General features: G+C 40.8%; 1 protein-coding gene across 7 annotated transcripts in view; it reads right to left on the bottom strand.

Moving 5' to 3' along the window:
• Positions 1 to 22324, bottom strand: part of Shoc2 (SHOC2 leucine-rich repeat scaffold protein) — an 88554-nt gene that overhangs the window by 3477 nt on the left and 62753 nt on the right. For all 7 annotated transcript variants that reach the window (XM_039080784.2, XM_039080785.2, XM_039080788.2 and 4 more), the window contains 4 exons: positions 17042 to 17172; positions 4238 to 4426; positions 1942 to 2064; positions 116 to 253 (listed from right to left, as the gene is read on the bottom strand). In XM_039080784.2, coding sequence (XP_038936712.1) covers positions 116 to 253; positions 1942 to 2064; positions 4238 to 4426; positions 17042 to 17172 — 581 coding nt within the window. The remainder of the gene's footprint in view (positions 1 to 115; positions 254 to 1941; positions 2065 to 4237; positions 4427 to 17041; positions 17173 to 22324) is intronic.

Raw genomic sequence — 22324 nt, 5'->3', positions numbered from 1 at the left:
AGTATGGCAAAATTCTTTATTTTAAGAATTATATCAAAATCTAAAGAAAACTTAATTTGTAATGGTTTCTAAGAACTTTAGTTATATAATTCTAAAGCCACTGGGAGGGCCTTACCTGTAAATCCTTAAGATAAGCAATCTCATTGGGCAAGGACTCCAGCTTGTTCTCCTCCAGGTCTAATTCTCGTAACTTTCTAAGGTTTCCAAGACCATGGGGAAGCTTCTTTAGAAGATTGTTCGATAATATTAGAACCTAAATAGAAATGATTAAGAACGTTTTGTGACTCAAAACATTATATATGATGTTATGTGAATTAAAGCTTATTAAGCAATGCTAATAGTTATAACTAATACAACATTTTAAAACTAATGGTTACTACAAAAAGATTATAATTCAATTACTTAAAAACTAATGAAACCAAGAAATAATTTACTTTTAACTAAATTTTAAAAAGAAAAACAAAACTATTTACCTTAAAATTAAAATATTTTGACAGTGAATAATTATAAGTATTAGTGAGAACCTGATTATTCAAAATTCCTTAAAATATTCACTTAAGGAAAGCAAGCAACTGACTTACAGGTGCCTAGATCAACCCACTGGAATTACTCTTTAGACATCTCATTCCAATGCATCCTAAAACCACTAAGGGGCTAAAAAGGGCTGAGGAAGCTAGAGTCCTTTGTCTCAGAGAAGGTTCATTCAGCATGGAAATGGGGAGGCAACACTGGGAAGTAAGATGACGTGACTTGGTCAAACAACCCTTCACAGGGGTCACATATCAAATATCCTACATATCAGATATTTTAACATTACAACTCAAAACTAGCAAAATTACAGTTATGAAGTACCAATGAAAATAATTTTAGGGGGGTCACCATGAGAGAGATTATATTAAAGGGTCACAGTATTAGGAAGGGTAGAAGCATTATATTATGATATAGTAAAATATAATTATTGAGTTTTTAAAAATCTTTAAAATAGCATATTTACTATCTTAGTAAGCTGTTCATTAAGGATAAAAACTTCACTAATCAAAGACAGTGGCAGTCATTCTTGACTAAAGATGAATCTTTAATTATGAAAAAAAGAGCTCCCCCCCTTTTCTTTTTTTCGGAGCTGGGGACCGAACCCAGGGCCTTGCGCTTACTAAGCAAGCGCTCTAAAACTGAGCTAAATCTCCAACCCCAAAAAAGAGCTTTTTAAAAGAAAAAAAAAAAAATCAAAATGTTCCAGACCAGACTCTAAGATTACACAGAGAGCTAGAAATATGGACAACACACTACCAATATACAGAGAAGTGATATAATTAGGTCAAAGCAATAAAATAAAGGCTCTGAATGTCAATCTGAAGGATCCATAATTACTGACAATGTCATGTTTCCTAAAAGGAATTAAGGAAAAATGTTTTAAAGGTGCTGAATTTTAGATACCTTTCTCTTCAGAGATAAAGCATTTAAATCTCTAAGCTTTTGTTAGGAGAGATGGCTCAGAGCAGTCAAACACCTCACTATCCTAAATAGGGTTGTGCATCTAATGGAGTCTAGTTGCGACCTTTTCTAATTATAATTGTTAACCAATAGAAACTGCTGGCATTAACACAAAGCTCATACAGTAGCCTGCAGGGTTTTGAGACATACTAGGTTGTAATACCCAAAATTAATCTGTAAGCCCCATGCACCCAAGGACCAGGCAACTTCCTGGAATGTTGGGAGTTGTAGTTTTTTTCTTGGGAAAGTGTGGTGGCCTATGAGGTTTTCTCCATAAAAACCTATATGGCATGCTATTTCAGGGCTACTCCGCTGGGAAAGTGGCCAAAGTCCAACTCTTGGTCAGTATTTAGTATTTAATAAAGCTTGCTTCAAACTTGGCTCAAATGGTATGGTTCTTTTTTCCTCTGGCAAATCTCAGGATTTAAAAGTACCGTACTCTAAACTCACCTCAAGAGAAACAAGACCAGACACGTCCTCCGGGATCTTTGTGAGCTGATTGGTCGCTAAATTCAATTCTACCATACTGGTCCAAGTTCCAAAATCCAAAGGAAGTGATGTTAACTGATTGTCCTGGCAAAGACAAGAAGCATCCCAGATGGAAACAGAGATACCATTTATGTTTCCCTTTGCAAGCAAACTACTTCAACAGAAAACTTTATTCTCATTTATTATCTAAATAAAAAAATGAGCAAAATGTAGCAAAAAACAAACAAACAAGAAATAAAACTTCTGAACTTCCCAAGTTTTAATTAATTAGGCTTTTATTTTTAGGTTAAACTAGATTTTCTTATGTGGGTATGTATAATAAAACATATATAAAACATATAGAGAAATTGCTCAAAAATGTCAAAGATCCTCATGACAAAGGGGTTTTCTCCATTTTATAATAATGTACAGATCAGAGTAAAATAAGAATGTTCGAATTAAGATATGGGCAGGATAAAAAAACTGTTTTAAAATGCCAAGCAATGGTGGTGCACACCTTTAATCCCAACACTGGTGAGCACAGACAGGAGGATCTCTGACAGAGTTTGAGCCAGCCATCTACAGAGCAACTCCAGGACAGTCAAAGCTACACGGAGAAACCCCGTCTTGAAAAACCAAACTAAATAAATAAACTAATTAATTAAAAAGTATTTGTACTTTTTAATAAGTATAAGGAGAAAATTGTCAAGCTTCACTGCTTTTTCAAAAAAAAATGTTTTGTTGATATTTATCACACTTGAAGAAATTAGACAAAGTTCTATAGTTTACTGTTATTTTACTGAAACCTTAGGCAAACCAGCCCAGGCAGATATACTCTGAAAACACCAGAGCCATAAAAATGTCTATTCAAATGTAAAACTAGCAAACGCCTGCACCACCACGGTCTAAGTCTACTAGAAACTGAGACAATTCTTATTACTCATACTGAGGACTGCACCCAGGACCCGGGGAACACTACCAAGAAGTCTGATGCTAAGCTAACCCACCAGCACTGCCACACTGGCAGGAAGGCTAACAGCTTCCGCACCTGTTCTCACAGGAACAGACTAAGAAACTGTCTGAGGGTTTTAAGATTTTCTAGACTTGGGTTGGGGATTTAGCTCAGCGGTAGAGCGCTTGCCTAGGGAGCGCAAGGCCCTGGGTTCAGTCCCCAGCTCCAGAAAAAAAAAAAAAAAAAAAAAAAAAAAAGATTTTCTTGACTTAACCTTTTAACTTATATGCACCCAATGAACTATCATGATGAAGTATAGAAACAAAGAAATCACAGATTAGACTGGAAGGGTCACGATCATGGTGCATGGTTTGAAGACAAAAGGACTTCGTATGTTATGACAGAACACTATCTGGATCTGAAGAAACTTAGGTTTCCTGGATTCCTACCCTGATGCAGTCAGGACTAGATCCGTGATCATTTCCCTTAGCTTCTATAATTTAGTTCACTACAAATTAAATAACAGGACTAATAACTGTCCACTTCTTTTTCTCCCTCCACAGTAAATTTCATCAGAGGTGAGAGCAGCTCATGCAGGGCAGATGAGCAGGCAAAGAACCTGACAGGAATGCGCCAGTCACTGCGACAGCCACAGAGAGCTGCTGTCTGTCTTCAGCTCAGCCTACTGTAATTACATAACACCTTAGAACTTAACATAATGACCAGCATATTAAAGACAGCTTAAACTCGAGTAGGGAGATATTTTTGCACACTTTAACTGTTCCTTAATAAACCGAGGATACTGCTAAAGAAAGTGAGCGGTGCCTTAGTCTAGAGCATCAGTGTTGGTGGTTCTCTATTGTCCGCATTAGACAGATTAAACTGCGGGCGTAAACTGGCACTTATGAGATATACAGTTATACAGTATATATCCTGTCCGTTGCATTTCTACAAACCCCATAACTGCTCACTGAGGACAACCTGCTAAGGGTGCTCAGGTCGAAGGCACCTGTCACCTACTAAGACATTAAGGATGCTCCAGCATCTCTGTCAACAGCTTAGATTTCACCAGCAAGGCGTTAGCTGCTCTCCATATGCAGAGCAGAGAAAAATGAATGAGAAGAAGCACAGCGCACACACACACACACACACACACACACACACAGACACACACACACAGACACACACACACAGACACACACAGACACACACAGACACACACACACAGATACACACAGACACACACAGACACACACACACAAAGACACACACACACACAGACACACACACACACACACACACACACACACACACACAGATGCTTACCTTCATATTCAGCTTACTCAGCACTTTAGCTCTGGAAAAAATTCCAAATGGGATTTTGTTGATTCGATTGTGTTCCATGTTGAGGGAATAAATGGTGGAAAACTGAGATGGGCCTCCCACTGGGTACAACTGGAAGCAATTTCTAGCTAAGGTCAAGCTATTCAATTTTACAAGACTGGATAAAAGACTCTGTAAAAACAAAGTAAGAATAAGATTCAGAAGTGAACCATTACTCTCCTTAAGCAAAGCAGCAGCCTTACAGGGAGTAATGACAGCCTGGTCAGGGGGTTGTGTGACTACCGTCAGCGACAGTCACTACACACATCCAGAGTTTACAGCAAGCAGTAGCCGCCCCAAATTAAATAGAGAAAAACTCAAAGCAATTACACTGAAGTGAGGACCAAGACGGAGTTGTCCACTTCCCATATCTATTCAATACAGCACTTAAAGTTTTAGTTAGAACAATGAGACATCTGAAGGAAATGAAGGGGAAACAAATTGGAAAAGAAGTCAAGTTACCTTTATTTACAGATGACACCATAGTAGACATAAGTGACTCTAAAAATCCCAGTAGGCAACTTTACAGCTGATAAATATTTTCAGCAAGGTGGGTGGATACAAGATGAACTCATAAAACTCAGTCACCTCCTGAATACCAGTGAAAAGGGGCTGAGAAAGCAATCAGGGAAACAACACAAGCGCCCCCAAATAATACAAAATATCGTACTGTGATGCCAGCCAAGCAAGTGAAGACTTATACGGTAAGAACCTCAAGTCTCTGAGGAAAGAAACTGAAGATATCAGAAGATGGAAAGATCTCCCATGCTCATGAATCAGTAGAAATCAACACAGTAAAATGACCATCCTACCAAAAGCAATTGACAGATTCAATGCAAACCCCATCAAATTCCAACACAATGCTTTACAGACCTTAAAAGGACAATTTCCTTTCATATGGAAAAACAAACAATCCTGTACAACAAAGACCTGTCGGAGGCCTCACCACCCCTATTTCAGGCTGCACCATAGAGCTGTAGTAACAGTTGGTCAGTAGCATAGAACTGAAAACCCAGATATGAATCCACACACCTATGGACACCTGATTTTTGGTAAAGAAGACAAAAATACACACTGGAAAAAAAAAAAAGACAGCATCTTCAACAAATGGTGCTGGTCAAAACTGGATGTCTACATGTAGAAGAATGCAAATAGATTCATATGCATCACTCTGCACAAAACTTAAGCCCCCGTGGATCAAAGACCTCAACATAAAACCAGATATACTGAACCAGAGAGAAGAGAAGGTGGAGAACAGCCTTGAACTAACTGGCACAGAAGAAGACTTCCTGAGCACTTAGAGCTTGGGCTAACTAGGGCCTCATGAAACTGAAAAGCATCTGTAAGGCAAAGGACGCCTACAGAGTGGGGAAAGATTTTTACCAACTCTACATCTAATAGAGGACTAATACCCAAAATGTATAAAGAACTCACAAAACTAAGTGTCAAAAACCAAATAACCCAGTTAAAAATAGGATACAACTGCAGCCCCATAAGAACAACAATGCCAACCAACCAGGGCCCGCAGGGACTAAAGCACTACCCAGGGACTACACATGGACAGACCCATGGCTCCTGCTGCATATGGAGCACAGGATGGCCTTGTTGGATACCAATGGAAGGTGAGGCCCTTGGTCCTGCCAAGGCTGGAACCCCCAGGGCAGGGGAATGTCAGTGTGAGGGAGAAGGGAAGCAGATGGGGAGGGGAGCACCCTTATAGAAGGAGGAAAGGGGGATGGGATAGGGGGCTCATGTCTAGGAAACTGGGTAACAGAATAACATTTGAAATGTAAATAAAAAAACAGAATACAAATCTGAGCAGAGAATTCTCCACAGAGGAAATGCAAGTGGCCATGGAACAGGTAAAGAAATGTTCACCCTTAGCCATCAGGAAAAAACAAATCAAAACCTAATATGGAGATTCTTACACCAGTCAGAATGGCTAAAATCAACAACACAACTGACATCGAGTGCTGGTGACGATGAGGAATAGGGGGACTCCCACCCAGTGGTGGCCAGAGTGAAAACCTATACAACCGCTATGGAAATCAAAACCGCCACTCTTCTCAGAGACAGGGATTGATCGACCTCAAGATCCAGCTCTATCCTCCTGATGTACACCCAAAGGATGCTCCACCCACCACAGAGCACTCGTCTACCACCTCCACAGAACCTTTGCTCCTAACAGCTAGAAACTGCAAACAACCTAGAGGCCTCTCAACAGAAGAATGGATTAAAAAGAAATGTGGTACATCTACACAATGAATATTACTCAGCCGTTTAAAAAAAAAAATGGCATCGCAAAATCTGCAGGCAAAAGGGATGGAACTTAAAAAAAAAAAAAAATTCTAAGTGAGGTAATCCAGGACCAGGAAGACTAATATGCTATGTATTCACAAAAACCTGAGTATCAACCATCAAATAAATGGTAACAAACCTACAACTCCGAGACTCAGAAAGGTTAGGCACAGAGGCAAAGTCTGGGGATACACATGAATCTCCCCCAGAGGGGAAAGTAGATTTAATGGGAGAGCTGGAGGCAGCCTGGGATGGGAAGCAGAGGGGAGGGAAGGGGAGAGATGGCTGGGAGAGAAAGTGAGAGAAGATGGAACTGAGGGGTATTTGAGGGGTGGCATAAAATTTAACAGATTTTGTGGACTCTAAGATGATGATTACATAATCCATTTTCTTCATATTTTCAGATAAATATTTAAATCTGAAATTGGCCCCAAACCTCCCTTAATACGTATTACCTATCTATTCAATGCCTGCCATCAAATTAAAGGGTTCTATTAAGGGCAAGTGAAGCCATGTATGTACAGCTTAGTTTCAAACACTGAGCACATGTACTTAGAGTTGCTAAAACTCTTTATGTATATGTCTATATTAATTAATATTTGTGTATATGTCTATATTAATACCACTTACATTCTCTGATGTCTTCAAGAAAAGGCACTCATTTTTACCAACTCTGATTTCAACTTCTGATTTACTACAAACTGCCATGATTCACGTTTCTAACTCAGCCTGAACGTGTTCTAAGTGGCACCTAATGGATCTTATTGCTTTCCTATTGATTCCAGGCTACAAACAGAATTACACATTCACACTGAAAATATGCTACTTCCAAAAAGCACCTAGATGGTTTTAAGTAAGACTTAATGATTTCCCACAGTTAAACAAGGCCAATCAATGGCTTCCCCAGGGTCTCTACCTAAAAACAGGCACAGGTACACACAGTCACTCAACCTCTCATACTCAGACCAAAGAGAGCTGTCCTTTTTATAATCCTGTTGTCACAAGTAAAAGGATTTAACACTCACTCCCAATGCCCAAACCAAAGAAATAACTTTGTGGGGTACCAGTCCCTCTTTGAAAACATATGATAAAAGATCAGTTCTCATCAGAGATTGCGAAAGGAAAGGAATAAGTAGTGAAGCACTGCTTTATCTTATTTGCAATAAATAGTGTAAATGCCAATAAATTGACTTAGTTCAGTTATACAATATTAAGTACACAAACAAGAACCTATGGCAATGTCTACATCCCAGCAACTCAAGAATTATTAGTCTTCCTTCACTAACAATAAATCTGTATATAAAATAACATATTTTTAAATGTTTAACCTTTATAGGGACTCGACCTTTAAGGTGACAAAAACTCTCAAAAGGACTCCCCTCTCGACTCTATCTGGACATAGTGGCGCACTCGTAGTCCCAGCACTCAGGAAGCTAAGGCAAGGGAACAGCCACACTTGCAGGGCCAGCCTCAGCTACATAGCAAATACCAGGTCAGAAAGCTACAATGTGGGCTGGAGAGATGGCTCAGCAGTCAAGAGCACTGACTGCTCTTCCAGAGGTCCTGAGTTCAATTCCCAGCAACCACACGGTGGCTCACAGCCATCTGTAATGGGATCCGATGTCTTCTTCTGAGGTGTCTGAAGACAGTGACAGTTACTCATACAAATATAAAAAATAAATAATAAATAAATAAATCTTTTTTAAAAGGCTACAATACAAGATCTTTCCTGCAAAAGGAAAAAAAAAAAAAGGTGACACTGAGAAGAAAACACCTAACTGATGTGCTAAGTGATCAATTTTGGGTGTGTTAAAATTTAAAAAGTGGGGGTTGGGGATTTAGCTCAGTGGTAGAGCACTTGCCTAGCAAGCACAAGGCCCTGGGTTCGGTCCCCAGCTCCGAAAAAAAGAAAAGAAAAAAAAAATTTTTTAAAGTGGGTAACATTAAATAATAGGTCTTCCATCTTGACTATTCTGAATTATCACTATTAGAGAGCAAAAATTCAGATGATCTAATTCTTTTTTTTTTTTTTTTTTTATTAACTTGAGTATTTCTTATATACATTTCGAGTGTTATTCCCTTTCCCGGTTTCCGGGCAAACATCCCCCTCCCCCTTCCCCTTCCTTATGGGTGTTCCCCTCCCAACCCTCCCCCCATTGCCGCCCTCCCCCCATAGACTAGTTCACTGGGGGTTCAGTCTTAGCAGGACCCAGGGCTTCCCCTTCCACTGGTGCTCTTACTAGGATATTCATTGCTACCTATGGGGTCAGAGTCCAGGGTCAGTCCATGTATAGTCTTTAGGTAGTGGCTTAGTCCCTGGAAGCTCTGGTTGCTTGACATTGTTGTACTTTTGGGGTCTCGAGCCCCTTCAAGCTCTTCCAGTTCTTTCTCTGATTCCTTCAATAGGGGACCTATTCTCAGTTCAGTGGTTTGCTGCTGGCATTCGCCTCTATATTTGCTGTATTCTGGCTGTGTCTCTCAGGAGCGATCTACATCCGGCTCCTGTCGGCCTGCACTTCTTTGCTTCATCCATCTTGTCTAATTGGGTGGCTGTATATGTATGGGCCACATGTGGGGCAGGCTCTGAATGGGTGTTCCTTCAGTCTCTGTTTTAATCTTTGCCTCTCCCTTCCCTGCCAAGGGTATTCTTTTTCCTCATTTAAAGAAGGAGTGAAGCATTCACATTTTGATCATCCGTCTTGAGTTTCCTTTGTTCTAGGGATCTAGGGTAATTCAAGCATTTGGGCTAATAGCCACTTATCAATGAGTGCATACCATGTATGTCTTTCTGTGATTGGGTTAGCTCACTCAGGATGATATTTTCCAGTTCCAACCATTTGCCTACGAATTTCATAAACTCGGTTTTGATAGCTGAGTAATATTCCATTGTGTAGATGTACCACATTTTCTGTATCCATTCCTCTGTTGAAGGGCATCTGGGTTCTTTCCATTTTCTGGCTATTATAAATAAGGCTGCGATGAACATAGTGGAGCACGTGTCTCTTTTATATGTTGAGGCATCTTTTGGGTATATGCCCAAGAGAGGTATAGCTGGATCCTCAGGCAGTTCAATGTCCAATTTTCTGAGGAACCTCCAGACTGATTTCCAGAATGGTTTTACCAGTCTGCAATCCCACCAACAATGGAGGAGTGTTCCTCTTTCTCCACATCCTCGCCAGCATCTGCTGTCACCTGAGTTTTTGATCTTAGCCAATCGCACTGGTGTGAGGTGAAATCTCAGGGTTGTTTTGATTTGCATTTCCCTTATGACTAAAGATGTTGAACATTTCTTTAGGTGTTTCTCAGCCATTCGGCATTCCTCAGCTGTGAATTCTTTGTTTAGCTCTGAACCCCATTTTTTAATAGGGTTATTTGTTTCCCTGCGGTCTAACTTCTTGAGTTCTTTGTATATTTTGGATATAAGGCCTCTATCTGTTGTAGGATTGGTAAAGATCTTTTCCCAATCTGTTGGTTGCCGTTTTGTCCTAACCACAGTGTCCTTTGCCTTACAGAAGCTTTGCAGTTTTATGAGATCCCATTTGTCGATTCTTGATCTTAGAGCATGAGCCATTGGTGTTTTGTTCAGGAAATTTTTTCCAGTGCCCATGTGTTCCAGATGCTTCCCTAGTTTTTCTTCTATTAGTTTGAGTGTGTCTGGTTTGATGTGGAGGTCCTTGATCCACTTGGACTTAAGCTTTGTACAGGGTGATAAGCATGGATCAATCTGCATTCTTCTACATGTTGCCCCTCCAGTTGAACCAGCACCATTTGTTGAAAATGCTATCTTTTTTCCATTGGATGGTTTTGGCTCCTTTGTCAAAAATCAAGTGACCATAGGTGTGTGGGTTCATTTCTGGGTCTTCAATTCTATTCCATTGGTCTATCTGTCTGTCTCTGTACCAATACCATGCAGTTTTTATCACTATTGCTCTGTAATACTGCTTGAGTTCAGGGATAGTGATTCCCCCTGAAGTTCTTTTATTGTTGAGGATAGCTTTAGCTATCCTGGGTTTTTTGTTATTCCAGATGAATTTGCAAATTGTTCTGTCTAACTCTTTGAAGAATTGGATTGGTATTTTGATGGGGATTGCATTGAATCTGTAGATTGCTTTTGGTAAAATGGCCATTTTTACTATATTAATCCTGCCAATCCATGAGCATGGGAGATCTTTCCATCTTCTGAGGTCTTCTTCAATTTCTTTCCTCAGTGTCTTGAAGTTCTTATTGTACAGATCTTTTACTTGCTTGGTTAAAGTCACACCGAGGTACTTTATATTATTTGGGTCTATTATGAAGGGTGTCGTTTCCCTAATTTCTTTCTCGGCTTGTTTCTCTTTTGTATAGAGGAAGGCAACTGATTTATTTGAGTTAATTTTATACCCAGCCACTTTGCTGAAGTTGTTTATCAGCTTTAGTAGTTCTCTGGTGGAACTTTTGGGATCACTTAAATATACTATCATGTCATCTGCAAATAGTGATATTTTGACCTCTTCTTTTCCGATCTGTATCCCTTTGATCTCCTTTTGTTGTCTGATTGCTCTGGCTAGAACTTCAAGAACTATATTGAAAAAGTAGGGAGAGAGTGGGCAGCCTTGTCTAGTACCTGATTTTAGTGGGATTGCTTCAAGTTTCTCTCCATTTAGTTTAATGTTAGCAACTGGTTTGCTGTATATGGCTTTTACTATGTTTAGGTATGGGCCTTGAATTCCTATTCTTTCCAGGACTTTTATCATGAAGGGGTGTTGAATTTTGTCAAATGCTTTCTCAGCATCTAATGAAATGATCATGTGGTTCTGTTCTTTCAGTTTGTTTATATGATGGATCACGTTGATAGTTTTCCGTATATTAAACCATCCCTGCATGCCTGGGATGAAGCCTACTTGATCATGGTGGATGATTGTTTTGATGTGCTCTTGAATTCGGTTTGCCAGAATTTTATTGAGTATTTTTGCGTCGATATTCATAAGGGAAATTGGTCTGAAGTTCTCTTTCTTTGCTGTGTCTTTGTGTGGTTTAGGTATAAGAGTAATTGTGGCTTCGTAGAAGGAATTCGGTAGGGCTCCATCTGTTTCAATTTTGTGGAATAGTTTGGATAATATTGGTATGAGGTCTTCTATGAAGGTTTGATAGAATTCTGCACTAAACCCGTCTGGACCTGGGCTCTTTTTGGTTGGGAGACCTTTAATGACTGCTTCTATTTCCTTAGGAGTTATGGGGTTGTTTAACTGGTTTATCTGTTCCTGATTTAACCTCGATACCTGGTATCTGTCTAGGAAATTGTCCATTTCCTGAAGATTTTCAAATTTTGTTGAATATAGGTTTTTATACTAAGATCTGATGATTTTTTGAATTTCCTCCGAATCTGTAGTTATGTCTCCCTTTTCATTTCTGATTTTGTTAATTTGGACACACTCTCTGTGTCCTCTCGTTAGTCTGGCTAAGGGTTTATCTATCTTGTTGATTTTCTCAAAGAACCAACTTTTGGTTCTGTTGATTCTTTCTATGGTCCTTTTTGTTTCTACTTGGTTGATTTCAGCTCTGAGTTTGATTATTTCCTGCCTTCTACTCCTCCTGGGTGTAATTGCTTCTTTTTGTTCTAGAGCTTTTAGGTGTGCTGTCAAGCTGCTGACATATGCTCTTTCCTGTTTCTTTCTGCAGGCACTCAGCGCTATGAGTTTTCCTCTTAGCACAGCTTTCATTGTGTCCCATAAGTTTGAGTATGTTGTATCTTCATTTTCATTAAATTCTAAAAAGTTTTTAATTTCTTTCTTTATTTCTTCCTTGACCAGGTTATCATTGAGTAGAGCATTGTTCAATTTCCACGTATATGTGGGCATTCTTCCCTTATTGTTATTGAAGACCAGTTTTAGGCCGTGGTGGTCCGATAGCACGCATGGGATTATTTCTATCTTTCTGTACCTGTTGAGGCCCGTTTTTTGACCAATTATATGGTGAATTTTGGAGACAGTACCATGAGGAGCTGAGAAGAAGGTATATCCTTTTGCTTTAGGATAGAATGTTCTATAAATATCCGTTAAGTCCATTTGGCTCATGACTTCTCTTAGTCTGTCGACATCACTGTTTAATTTCTGTTTCCATGATCTGTCCATTGATGAGAGTGGGGTGTTGAAATCTCCCACTATTATTGTGTGAGGTGCAATGTGTGTTTTGAGCTTTAGTAAGGTTTCTTTTACGTATGTAGGTGCCCTTGTATTTGGGGCATAGATATTTAGGATTGAGAGTTCATCTTGGTGGATTTTTCCTTTGATGAATATGAAGTGTCCTTCCTTATCTTTTTTGATGACTTTTAGTTGGAAATTGATTTTATTTGATATTAGAATGGCTACTCCAGCTTGCTTCTTCTGACCATTTGCTTGGAAAGTTGTTTTCCAGCCTTTCACTCTGAGGTAGTGTCTGTCTTTGTCTCTGAGGTGTGTTTCCTGTAGGCAGCAGAATGCAGGGTCCTCGTTGCGTATCCAGTTTGTTAATCTATGTCTTTTTATTGGGGAGTTGAGGCCATTGATATTGAGAGATATTAAGGAATAGTGATTATTGCTTCCCGTTATATTCATATTTGGATGTGAGGTTATGTTTGTGTGCTTTCACTCTCTTTGTTTTGTTGCCAAGACGATTAGTTTCTTGCTTCTTCTAGGGTATAGCTTGCCTCCTTATGTTGGGCTTTACCATTTATTATCCTTTGTAGTGCTGGATTTGTAGAAAGATATTGTGTAAATTTGGTTTTGTCATGGAATATCTTGGTTTCTCCATCAATGTTAATTGAGAGTTTTGCTGGATACAGTAACCTGGGCTGGCATTTGTGTTCTCTTAGGGTCTGTATAACATCAGTCCAGGATCTTCTGGCCTTCATAGTTTCTGGCGAGAAGTCTGGTGTGATTCTGATAGGTCTCCCTTTATATGTTACTTGACCTTTTTCCCTTACTGCTTTTAATATTCTTTCTTTATTTTGTGCGTTTGGTGTTTTGACAATTATGTGACGGGAGGTGTTTCTTTTCTGGTCCAATCTGTTTGGAGTTCTGTAGGCTTCTTGTATGTGTATGGGTATCTCTTTTTTTAGGTTAGGGAAGTTTTCTTCTATGATTTTGTTGAAGATATTTACTGGTCCTTTGAGCTGGTAGTCTTCACTCTCTTCTATACCTATTATCCTTAGGTTTGATCTTCTCATTGAGTCCTGGATTTCCTGTATGTTTTGGACCAGTAGCTTTTTCCGCTTTACATTATCTTTGACAGTTGAGTCAATGATTTCTATGGAATCTTCTGCTCCTGAGATTCTCTCTTCCATCTCTTGTATTCTGTTGGTGAAGCTTGTATCTACAGCTCCTTGTCTCTTCTTTTGGTTTTCTATATCCAGGGTTGTTTCCATGTTTTCTTTCTTGATTGCTTCTATTTCCATTTTTAATTCCTTCAACTGTTTGATTGTGTTTTCCTGGAATTCTTTCAGGGATTTTTGTGATTCCTCTCTGTAGGCTTTTACTTGTTTATTAATGTTTTCCTGTGCTTCCCTAAGTGTGTTCATGTCTTTCTTGAAGTCCTCCAGCATCATGATCAAATATGATTTTGAAACTAGATCTTGCTTTTCTGGTGTGTTTGGATATTCCATGTTTGTTTTGGTGGGAGAATTGGGCTCCGATGATGGTATGTAGTCTTGGTTTCTGTTGCTTGGGTTCCTGCGCTTGCCTCTCGCCATCAGATTATCTCTAGTGTTACTTTGTTCTGCTATTTCTGACAGTGGCTAGACTGTCCTATAAGCCTGTGTGTCAGGAGTGCTGTAGACCTGTTTTCCTCTCTTTCAGTCAGTTATGGGGACAGAGTGTTCTGCTTTCGGGCATGTAGTTTTTCCTCTCTACAGGTCTTCAGCTGTTCCTGTGGGCCTGTGTCTTGAGTTCACCAGGCAGCTTTCTTGCAGCAGAAAATTTGGTCTTACCTGTGGTCCCGAGGCTCAGGTTCGCTCGTGGGGTGCTGCCCAGGGGCTCTCTGCAGCGGCAGCAACCAGGAAGACCTGTGCCGCCCCTTCCGGGAGCTTCAGTGCACCAGGGTTCCAGATGGTCTTTGGCTTTTTCCTCTGGCGTCCGAGATGTGTGTGCAGGGAGCAGTCTCTTCTGGTTTCCCAGGCTTGTCTGCCTCTCTGAAGGTTTAGCTCTCCCTCCCACGGGATTTGGGTGCAGAGAACTGTTTATCCGGTCTGTTTCCTTCAGGGTCCGGTGGTGTCTCCGGCAGGTGTCCTGCTGCTCCTGGGCCCTCCCCCACGGGAGCCCAGAGGCCTTATACAGTTTCCTCTTGGGCCAGGGATGTGGGCAGGGGTGAGCAGTGTTGGTGGTCTCTTCCGCTCTGCAGCCTCAGGAGTGCCCACCTGACCAGGCGGTTGGGTCTCTCTCTCACCGGGTCTGGGAGCAGAGAGCTGCTGCGGGCCGGGATCCTCGGGTGTGGGACTTCCCCAGATGATCTAATTCTTAGAACTGGATCTGATACCTTGGGCTGATCATTCTGAGTGAGGTAACCCAGACCCATGGACATGCATGGTGTACACTTACTGATAAGGGGATCTTAGCTATAAAGTACAGAATACCCAGGATAGACCTCACAGACCCAAGAAGTTAAATAAGAAGGAAAGCTCCAGTGAGGGTGCTTGAATCTCACTTAGACGGGAAAACAAAAGCCATGTGAGGCAGAAGGAGGAAGATACCTATGTGGGAGAGGGGAGGGGAGGGAAATAGGGAGGCAGTATCAGGTGTGAGGAGACAGGAGAGAGGTCTGGAGGGCCAGGAGAATGAATAGAAACCCGCAGCTGGAGGGTGGGGGCAGGGAACAGATCTCTAGAAAGTCCCAGATATGGAGGAGGTTCCCAGGGGTCAACAGGTGACCTTAGCCAAGATGCCTAACAGTGGGAACCAGAAGAGGCCACTTCCTGTAGCCAAGCAGGACCCTCAGTGGAGGGATAAGGACGCAAACCCACCCACAAAACTTTTGACACAAATGTTGCCCTGTCTAAAAGAAATGAAGGAACAAAGACAGGACAGAGACCGAGGGAATGACCAACCAATGACAGACCCAACTTGAGGCCTATCCCATGAGCAAGCACCAACCCCTGGCACTATCAATGATGCTCTGTTATACTTGCAGGACAGGAGCCTAGCATAACTGTTCTCTGAGAGGCTCTACTCAGAGGCTGACTGAAACAGATGCAGAGACCCACAGCTAAACATTGGAAGGAGCTCAAGGACTCTAAAGGAAGAGTTGGGGGGAAGAACTGAAGGCCCTGCAGAGTATAGGAACCAACCCCACAGGAAGACCAACAGAGTCAACTAACCTGAACCCCTGAGAGCTCTCGACACTGAGCCACCAACCACAGAGCATACATGGGTTGAACCAATGCCCCTGGCATATTTGTAGTAGAGGACTGCTTGTCTAGCTTCAATGCAAGAGGATGTGCCTAATCCTGCAGATTTGATGCGTCAGGGTAGGGGGGATACCCAGGAGGTTCCCCATCCTCTCAGAGGGGAAGGGAAGGGAAACTGGGGGGAAGGACTCTAGGGAAGAGGGACAGCATTTGTGATATAAGTAAATAAATAGGTAAATTTAAAGAAAAGACTGTAAAGGTCAATGGGTAAGCCCAGAGTTCCTGTACTGCATTTGTTACAATACTGTGCTATGCTTGGATATAGGAAGCGTACACATCGCCAAGGATGCAGGACTAGTGGTATACTGTTTAATACAGTTAAGACAAGAACTAAACCACATGTCACACTGAAACCCATTATTCTACAGCTCATTTTTATAAAAAGAGAGGCTGGCTCCAGAGTGCTAATGTAAGAACTGTCTTCTACTGAGACCTGAAGCTCACAAGAGGGCAGACCAGATAGTGAGATGAAAACTGCTATTCCCCTAATAGACAAATGTCTTTTCAAACAGAATCAGCATAATTCAGGTTAAAAATGAGGTGTGAAGACATCTGATGTGTTGGCTCTCAGGCACTAAACAGGCTTTGATATCACTGCATTAACAGGGTAAAAATTTAGGGTCACAGAGACAATTAATCATGACGATAAATAGTGCTATACAGATGACTCTTTCCAATCATCAGATGTGTCTTGGTGCTAGCTTAAGAGGGAAAGGGAGCTCCAAATCAAGTCACACAGCTTTCCTTTAGAGGCATAAGTTACTTCTGCTTTTTAGTAGTAAAAGAGGGACCACAGCTAGGCTTTCACTCTGGTTTCCCCCATCTTTTCCACATTAAAAGAGCAGTAGTCTCTTATTCCCAACCTTCCTTTTTTGGAATTTACCTCAGTGGTGGTTGGCTGTATAGTGGTGGCCATAGTCATTAAACAGTCCCAATAACTAAATTATGGATCCAGCTGTAAGACTGCCTAGATCTCCCTCCGTCACCTTGCAACTAGTTTCAATTACACTCGTTTCCTCTAGGCTCCTTCTTACCTCTGGCAGAGTAGAAATGTTATTGTTCTCTAGATTTAGCTCCTCAAGTGCGCTGCATTTTGCTAATGATCTGGGTATTGCTGACAATCTATTGTACCTCAGGCCAAGGCGATTTAAACTGGACAGGTTTCCTGTAAATACAAAAAGAAGGAATTTACCGTTCAGAAAATCTGATAAGCCTTACACTGTCATAAGCTACAGCCTAGATATTAATTACTCTAAAGTATTATTTCAGCAGATCTTTAAACCAAGGGGTTTATTAGAAAAATAACGATAGATAACAATAAGTTAATTTTAAATGAACAGTACTAGAAAGCTTTGGGCATCACTTAACAAATTAATCTTCAGCTTAGAGCACACGGTCCTGAGCATCAAATGCCACCATGACACCCAGTGATATCTCAGCATACCCAATTTGAACGCACATTAGACACTACTGAGCAAACACAAGATGAAACATCTCATTCCCCAGCTATGTTCTAGATTTACTGTCAAAGCAATACAGCAAGCTATGTGTAAACAAGCTACGTGTAAACTACCTGGATGACTATGGTGTCTGTTATCATAAGAGATTCACCCAATATCCACTAAACAACACATATAAACTTGTTTTGATATTTAAAAGGGCATCACTAGCAATTAAATCCAGTATATTCCTTCGTCATGACTGATTCATTTCTAACTACAAATCACACTGGCTGCTCTGACATTTCTGGCTACAATGTTGCCCTTCTTCTACATTAGCCAGTTTCCCCAGTGTTGGAATCATAGGTGGATGCCTATGCCCCGTGTGTTAGTGTTTGTAGACACGGATTTGAGACTGCGCTTTCTCCAATCTACAGACAGTCATTTCTTATTTTTGCTCTCAGCATCCTATGGCCCATCTTTCTAGATGCAACATTACTACGATAACTAACAGCGCTAACAGCATCAGTCAAGCCTTGACACTGTTAGAGAGCAGTCACTATGCCCACAGTCCTCACCAGTCAGTCTTCACATTCTGTCCCTTCTCAGTAAATAAATTTAAAGCTAGTTCTTACCCTTTATCTTATCTTAGAGTCTATACCTTAAATCTAATAAACACTATCACAGAAACCCTGCCAGCTCTCTGCCTTCTGTATTCTACAGGTACACACACCACTTACATTTCTTTTCTGCGGTCCTGTTGGGATGTTGAGCCAAGAATTTGTAGTTCTAATTAAGATTCTAAAAGGTGTAAAATAGAATATAAAAGCAGCAATAAAAACTACCCCTTAGCAAAAATAAGCTAAGCTTGCCTTGAAATAATTTCTAAATTAACTCAAGATGCTTCACTGGTATCTTTCTGATGGCACTCTGGTAAGACATATCCACTTTAAAGGGGGTGGGAGAACAAAACAACAATAAAGAAAACAGACTGACTGCTTTCCAAAACACCAGACAATTTAGTGATCAGAAATGAGAATAAGAATCTATCTTTATTATTGTTACTACTGCTCTAGGATACTAATCTGTTTTTGCTACTTAAAAACACTGAATTAGTGAAAAATAAAATAAGTTAAAATTATATACATACTAGCAAAAATGGGAACATTTACGTGTACAAGAAAAACTGGATAGCACAATACAATAGGAAAACTAAAGTATTTATATTATTTATAACATATGCAACATGAACATACATCATTTAGAAAAGTGAAAGTGTACTTGTAAACTCTGTAACCCTGAAGGGTCAGAAATACTGCTGGATTTTTTTCCTCCTTTAGCCTGTAAACTATCTGGGTAATGAGAGAGTAATATTTACAAACTAAACCTTATGAGATTAGTAAGTAAGCCTGCAGAATTATGTTTCAAAGCAGACAATTCTTGAGTCTAGTATTATTAACTATTATTAGTTAATAGTTAAAAGGTATGTACACTGGGACGCTGTATTTCACTGTGTGCATGTGTTTGTGTGTGCTGACACATGCAAATGGACTCACAGGCCTGTTTGTGCTTGTCTGTACAGGCCAGAGGTTGATGTTTCATGTCTTCCTTAGTCACCCCTCCCTACCGTACTTCTTAGATAGCTTCTTACTGACCCTGGAACAGGCAGACTTGACTACACTGGCGGGCCAGCAAGCCCCAGGCAAACGGCCGTCTGCTGCTCCTAGACCTGCTACAGACACAACCAGGGCCTCACGCTCTCACTGCAAGCGACTTACAAACGTGTACACAGAACAACTAAACTAGCACTTCTTTCTCTAACACCAACCTCGGCACATCCTCAGGCCACATGTGATCTCCCGGTGAGTCAAGTATGATCACAAATGGCTACTCTTTATGCTCAGGACTAAAATGTTCTCTTCTTACACAGACTATTTGATTCCAACCTTTGATTCTATAACAGGCCGGCTCTCAAACTTCGTGATGCAGTTTACTGAAACTGCTTCTTTACTACATAGTGACCCCACAGGACCACTAGACTCAAGGCTGAGGTGAAATCTGTGTACAAATTTGTAAGTCTTACATCTCAATCTGTTTTCAAGAGTGAAGCATTTCAGACTAAACTGTTATGGCTATTTCACTTAGTTGAGACTTGTAAGTCCATCTGTTTTCCAGATAGATGGGTAGTGCCCTAAAAGTGAGGCCAACGGTAGGAGAAACCTTGCAGATAGCACACATTTGCATATTTAACAGAGTGAAATTATCTGAAAAAATTTAGTCTCAATTTTAGCCTCAAAAATAGTTTGACACCTAAAACTCAACTTTATACTTGAGACAACACAGCTTTGACCGGCTTCATGATGTATCTGTAATGCTATTCCTAACACTATGCCAATACTTCCTAGGATCAGTGGGGCCACGCCAATTATAAATGCTTATTTCTATTTCATTTCCCTTTTCAGATCCTCGTAAATGCTACTATCAAAACATTAGTGCAAAACTAGGCAAAGAACATCCACAGTTGAACACTGCTGGGAGTTGTATTATGATAAAGCAGCATATGCCAAGGGGTGCTAACGTGGCAGGCTGAAGTCTAAAAGCTGTTACATACGTACATACATACATACATACATACATACATACATACATACATAATTTCATTAATTGAAATGTTTCCTAACATCACTTTTACCTTGTCCAAATCAATCCTTCAAATTCTATATCCTTAAAATAGTCCTCTCTTCTGTCTCTTTGATAGTCTATTATCATAACAGTGATATAAATCTACTCTTATTTTCATGTAACTGAGAAACACTAAATATTGCTTCTTCCCTAATCTATCAGCCGTGTTCACACTACTCAGTCTGTCTGTAGGGTTCCTGGCCTGCTGACCCCAATGCTGCCATAGAAAATGCCGAATAGCACAGTCCATTCTCTCAAGACGCTTACCTCCACAAGTGGCTAGTATGCTCAGATATTATAAAGTCTGACCAAAATGCTTTGAATATTTATAGAAGTGAAGGACAACCCCTAGCAGGAGAGATCAAAGCCAACCTTATAAAGCAGGTGGGAGAGTTACTATGAAAGTGGAACATCCCTGCCTGGTACCACAGAAGGAAATGAACAAAGAAGGAAATGTAAAAGTGGAGAGGAGAGGAATCAGTGAGCCAGCTCAACAGATGGGCTTGACACATGCCTGAGAATACACAGTCCTTTAGACCCCACAATGGTACAAGTTGTCCTGAAAGTTGTCCTCTGACCTCTGTTGGACATGTGCGCTCTCTCTCGTGCGTTCTCTCTCTCTCTCTCTCTCTCTCTCTCTCTCTCTCTCTCTACACACACACACACACACACACACACACACACACACACACACACACAGAGTGAGTGAGTGAGTGAGTGAGTGAGTGCGTGGTGAGTGAGTAGAAGAGAACATTTATAAGCTGTTAAGTGAAATGTAGATGGAGTATGCTTACATATAAGGCAGGAGCTCCCAGGTCAATAACTGGAGCTAAAGCTTTAGGCAGCCACTCCATGGCATTCCATGAAAACAGCTAAGAAGCAGCACTTGGTCACTGTTCTCACGGTTGGGAAGGGGAGGACAGTGACTTTAGCTCACAATTTGAAGGTATCACCATACCTCAGCAGGAGAGGTAGTTGTGACCACAGAGCATGGAAGTGGTTGCCTACATCTTGATAAACCAAAAGTGTGTCCCATGTGTCCCAGTGACCCTATAACACATTTTTACTCTGCTAGGATTTTTCTCTTAAAGGTTTCACAACTTTCAAAACAAAGCACCACCAGATGGGGACCAGGTGTTCAAATACATATGACTGTAGGGACATTTTACCCACCAATCATAACAAGACCACACAGGTAATCAGTGTGGAGTTTAGCATGAGGTATGTGAAGTGACATCACAACGAAGAAACTCAAACTCTGGCCGCTTCCTATGCACCAATCTTTCTTTAAGACTGTCCTGTACTGGTTCATTTCTGCTGCTGTGATAAAGTACCCTAACACAAGGCAGCTTGAGAGAGAAAAGGTTTATCTGAGCTCACTATTCCCAGGCAGTCAGGGCAGCAGAAATGTAAAGCATTATCCCCACACTCAGAAGCAGAGAAATGAAGTCCCTGAGGGCTCAGCTGCTTCCCTGTACGCTCAGAGCAGTTCTCCACTCACACCATTAAGACTCCTTGACAAGAAATGGTGTGCCCCAGCAGGCTGAATTAAGACCCTCCCTAGAGGCTCCCCTGATCAGACAGAGACTCTTCGCAGGTGATTCCAGGCTGGGTCCGGTTGAAAGGCAACAGTTGCAAAGGTCCTCACGGACTGTGTTCAGGTCCCTGGCTCCCTCACTGACAGAGAAGAATGCTGGGTTCATTCCCAGCTGCTCCCCACTGTCCACACTGCTGAGCTCATGGACTATATTGAACACATTTGCTCATGGACCTTTCCACATCACTTCAGCCAGATTCTAGATCATACAAACTGTTGTTTAAATACACTTGGTGTTAATTTCTTAACTCTTTCATATATTGGCTTATTTCCTTCAACTGACTAAAAATCTTTTAAGGGGCCTTGTAGTAGGTATAGGTATATTTCTCCTGTCCTGTATTCTCTGAAGAATACACTTCAGAGCTAAGAACACAAAAAGTACTGATTTATGCGTGTTAACAGTTACAAAAGCTACACATTTATCTGTCCTTTCTATTAGGAACAAGATTCAGAAAAAAAATTACAAAAGGCCTACAAAATTCTCTTCTTTGACAAATTCTCACTTTGTAGAATAACAGAGGTCTATGAAAGTAAGACTTCTCTGGACCTGGTCTTCAAACACATGTCAGAGTCACCTGATCCGTGTGAACATAATTCTC

Source organism: Rattus norvegicus, chromosome 1 (assembly GCF_036323735.1).
Source record: "Rattus norvegicus strain BN/NHsdMcwi chromosome 1, GRCr8, whole genome shotgun sequence".
NCBI lineage: Eukaryota > Metazoa > Chordata > Mammalia > Rodentia > Muridae > Rattus > Rattus norvegicus.
Note: the sequence above shows the minus strand (reverse complement) of the source record. Positions and strands in the feature narration are given on the sequence as shown.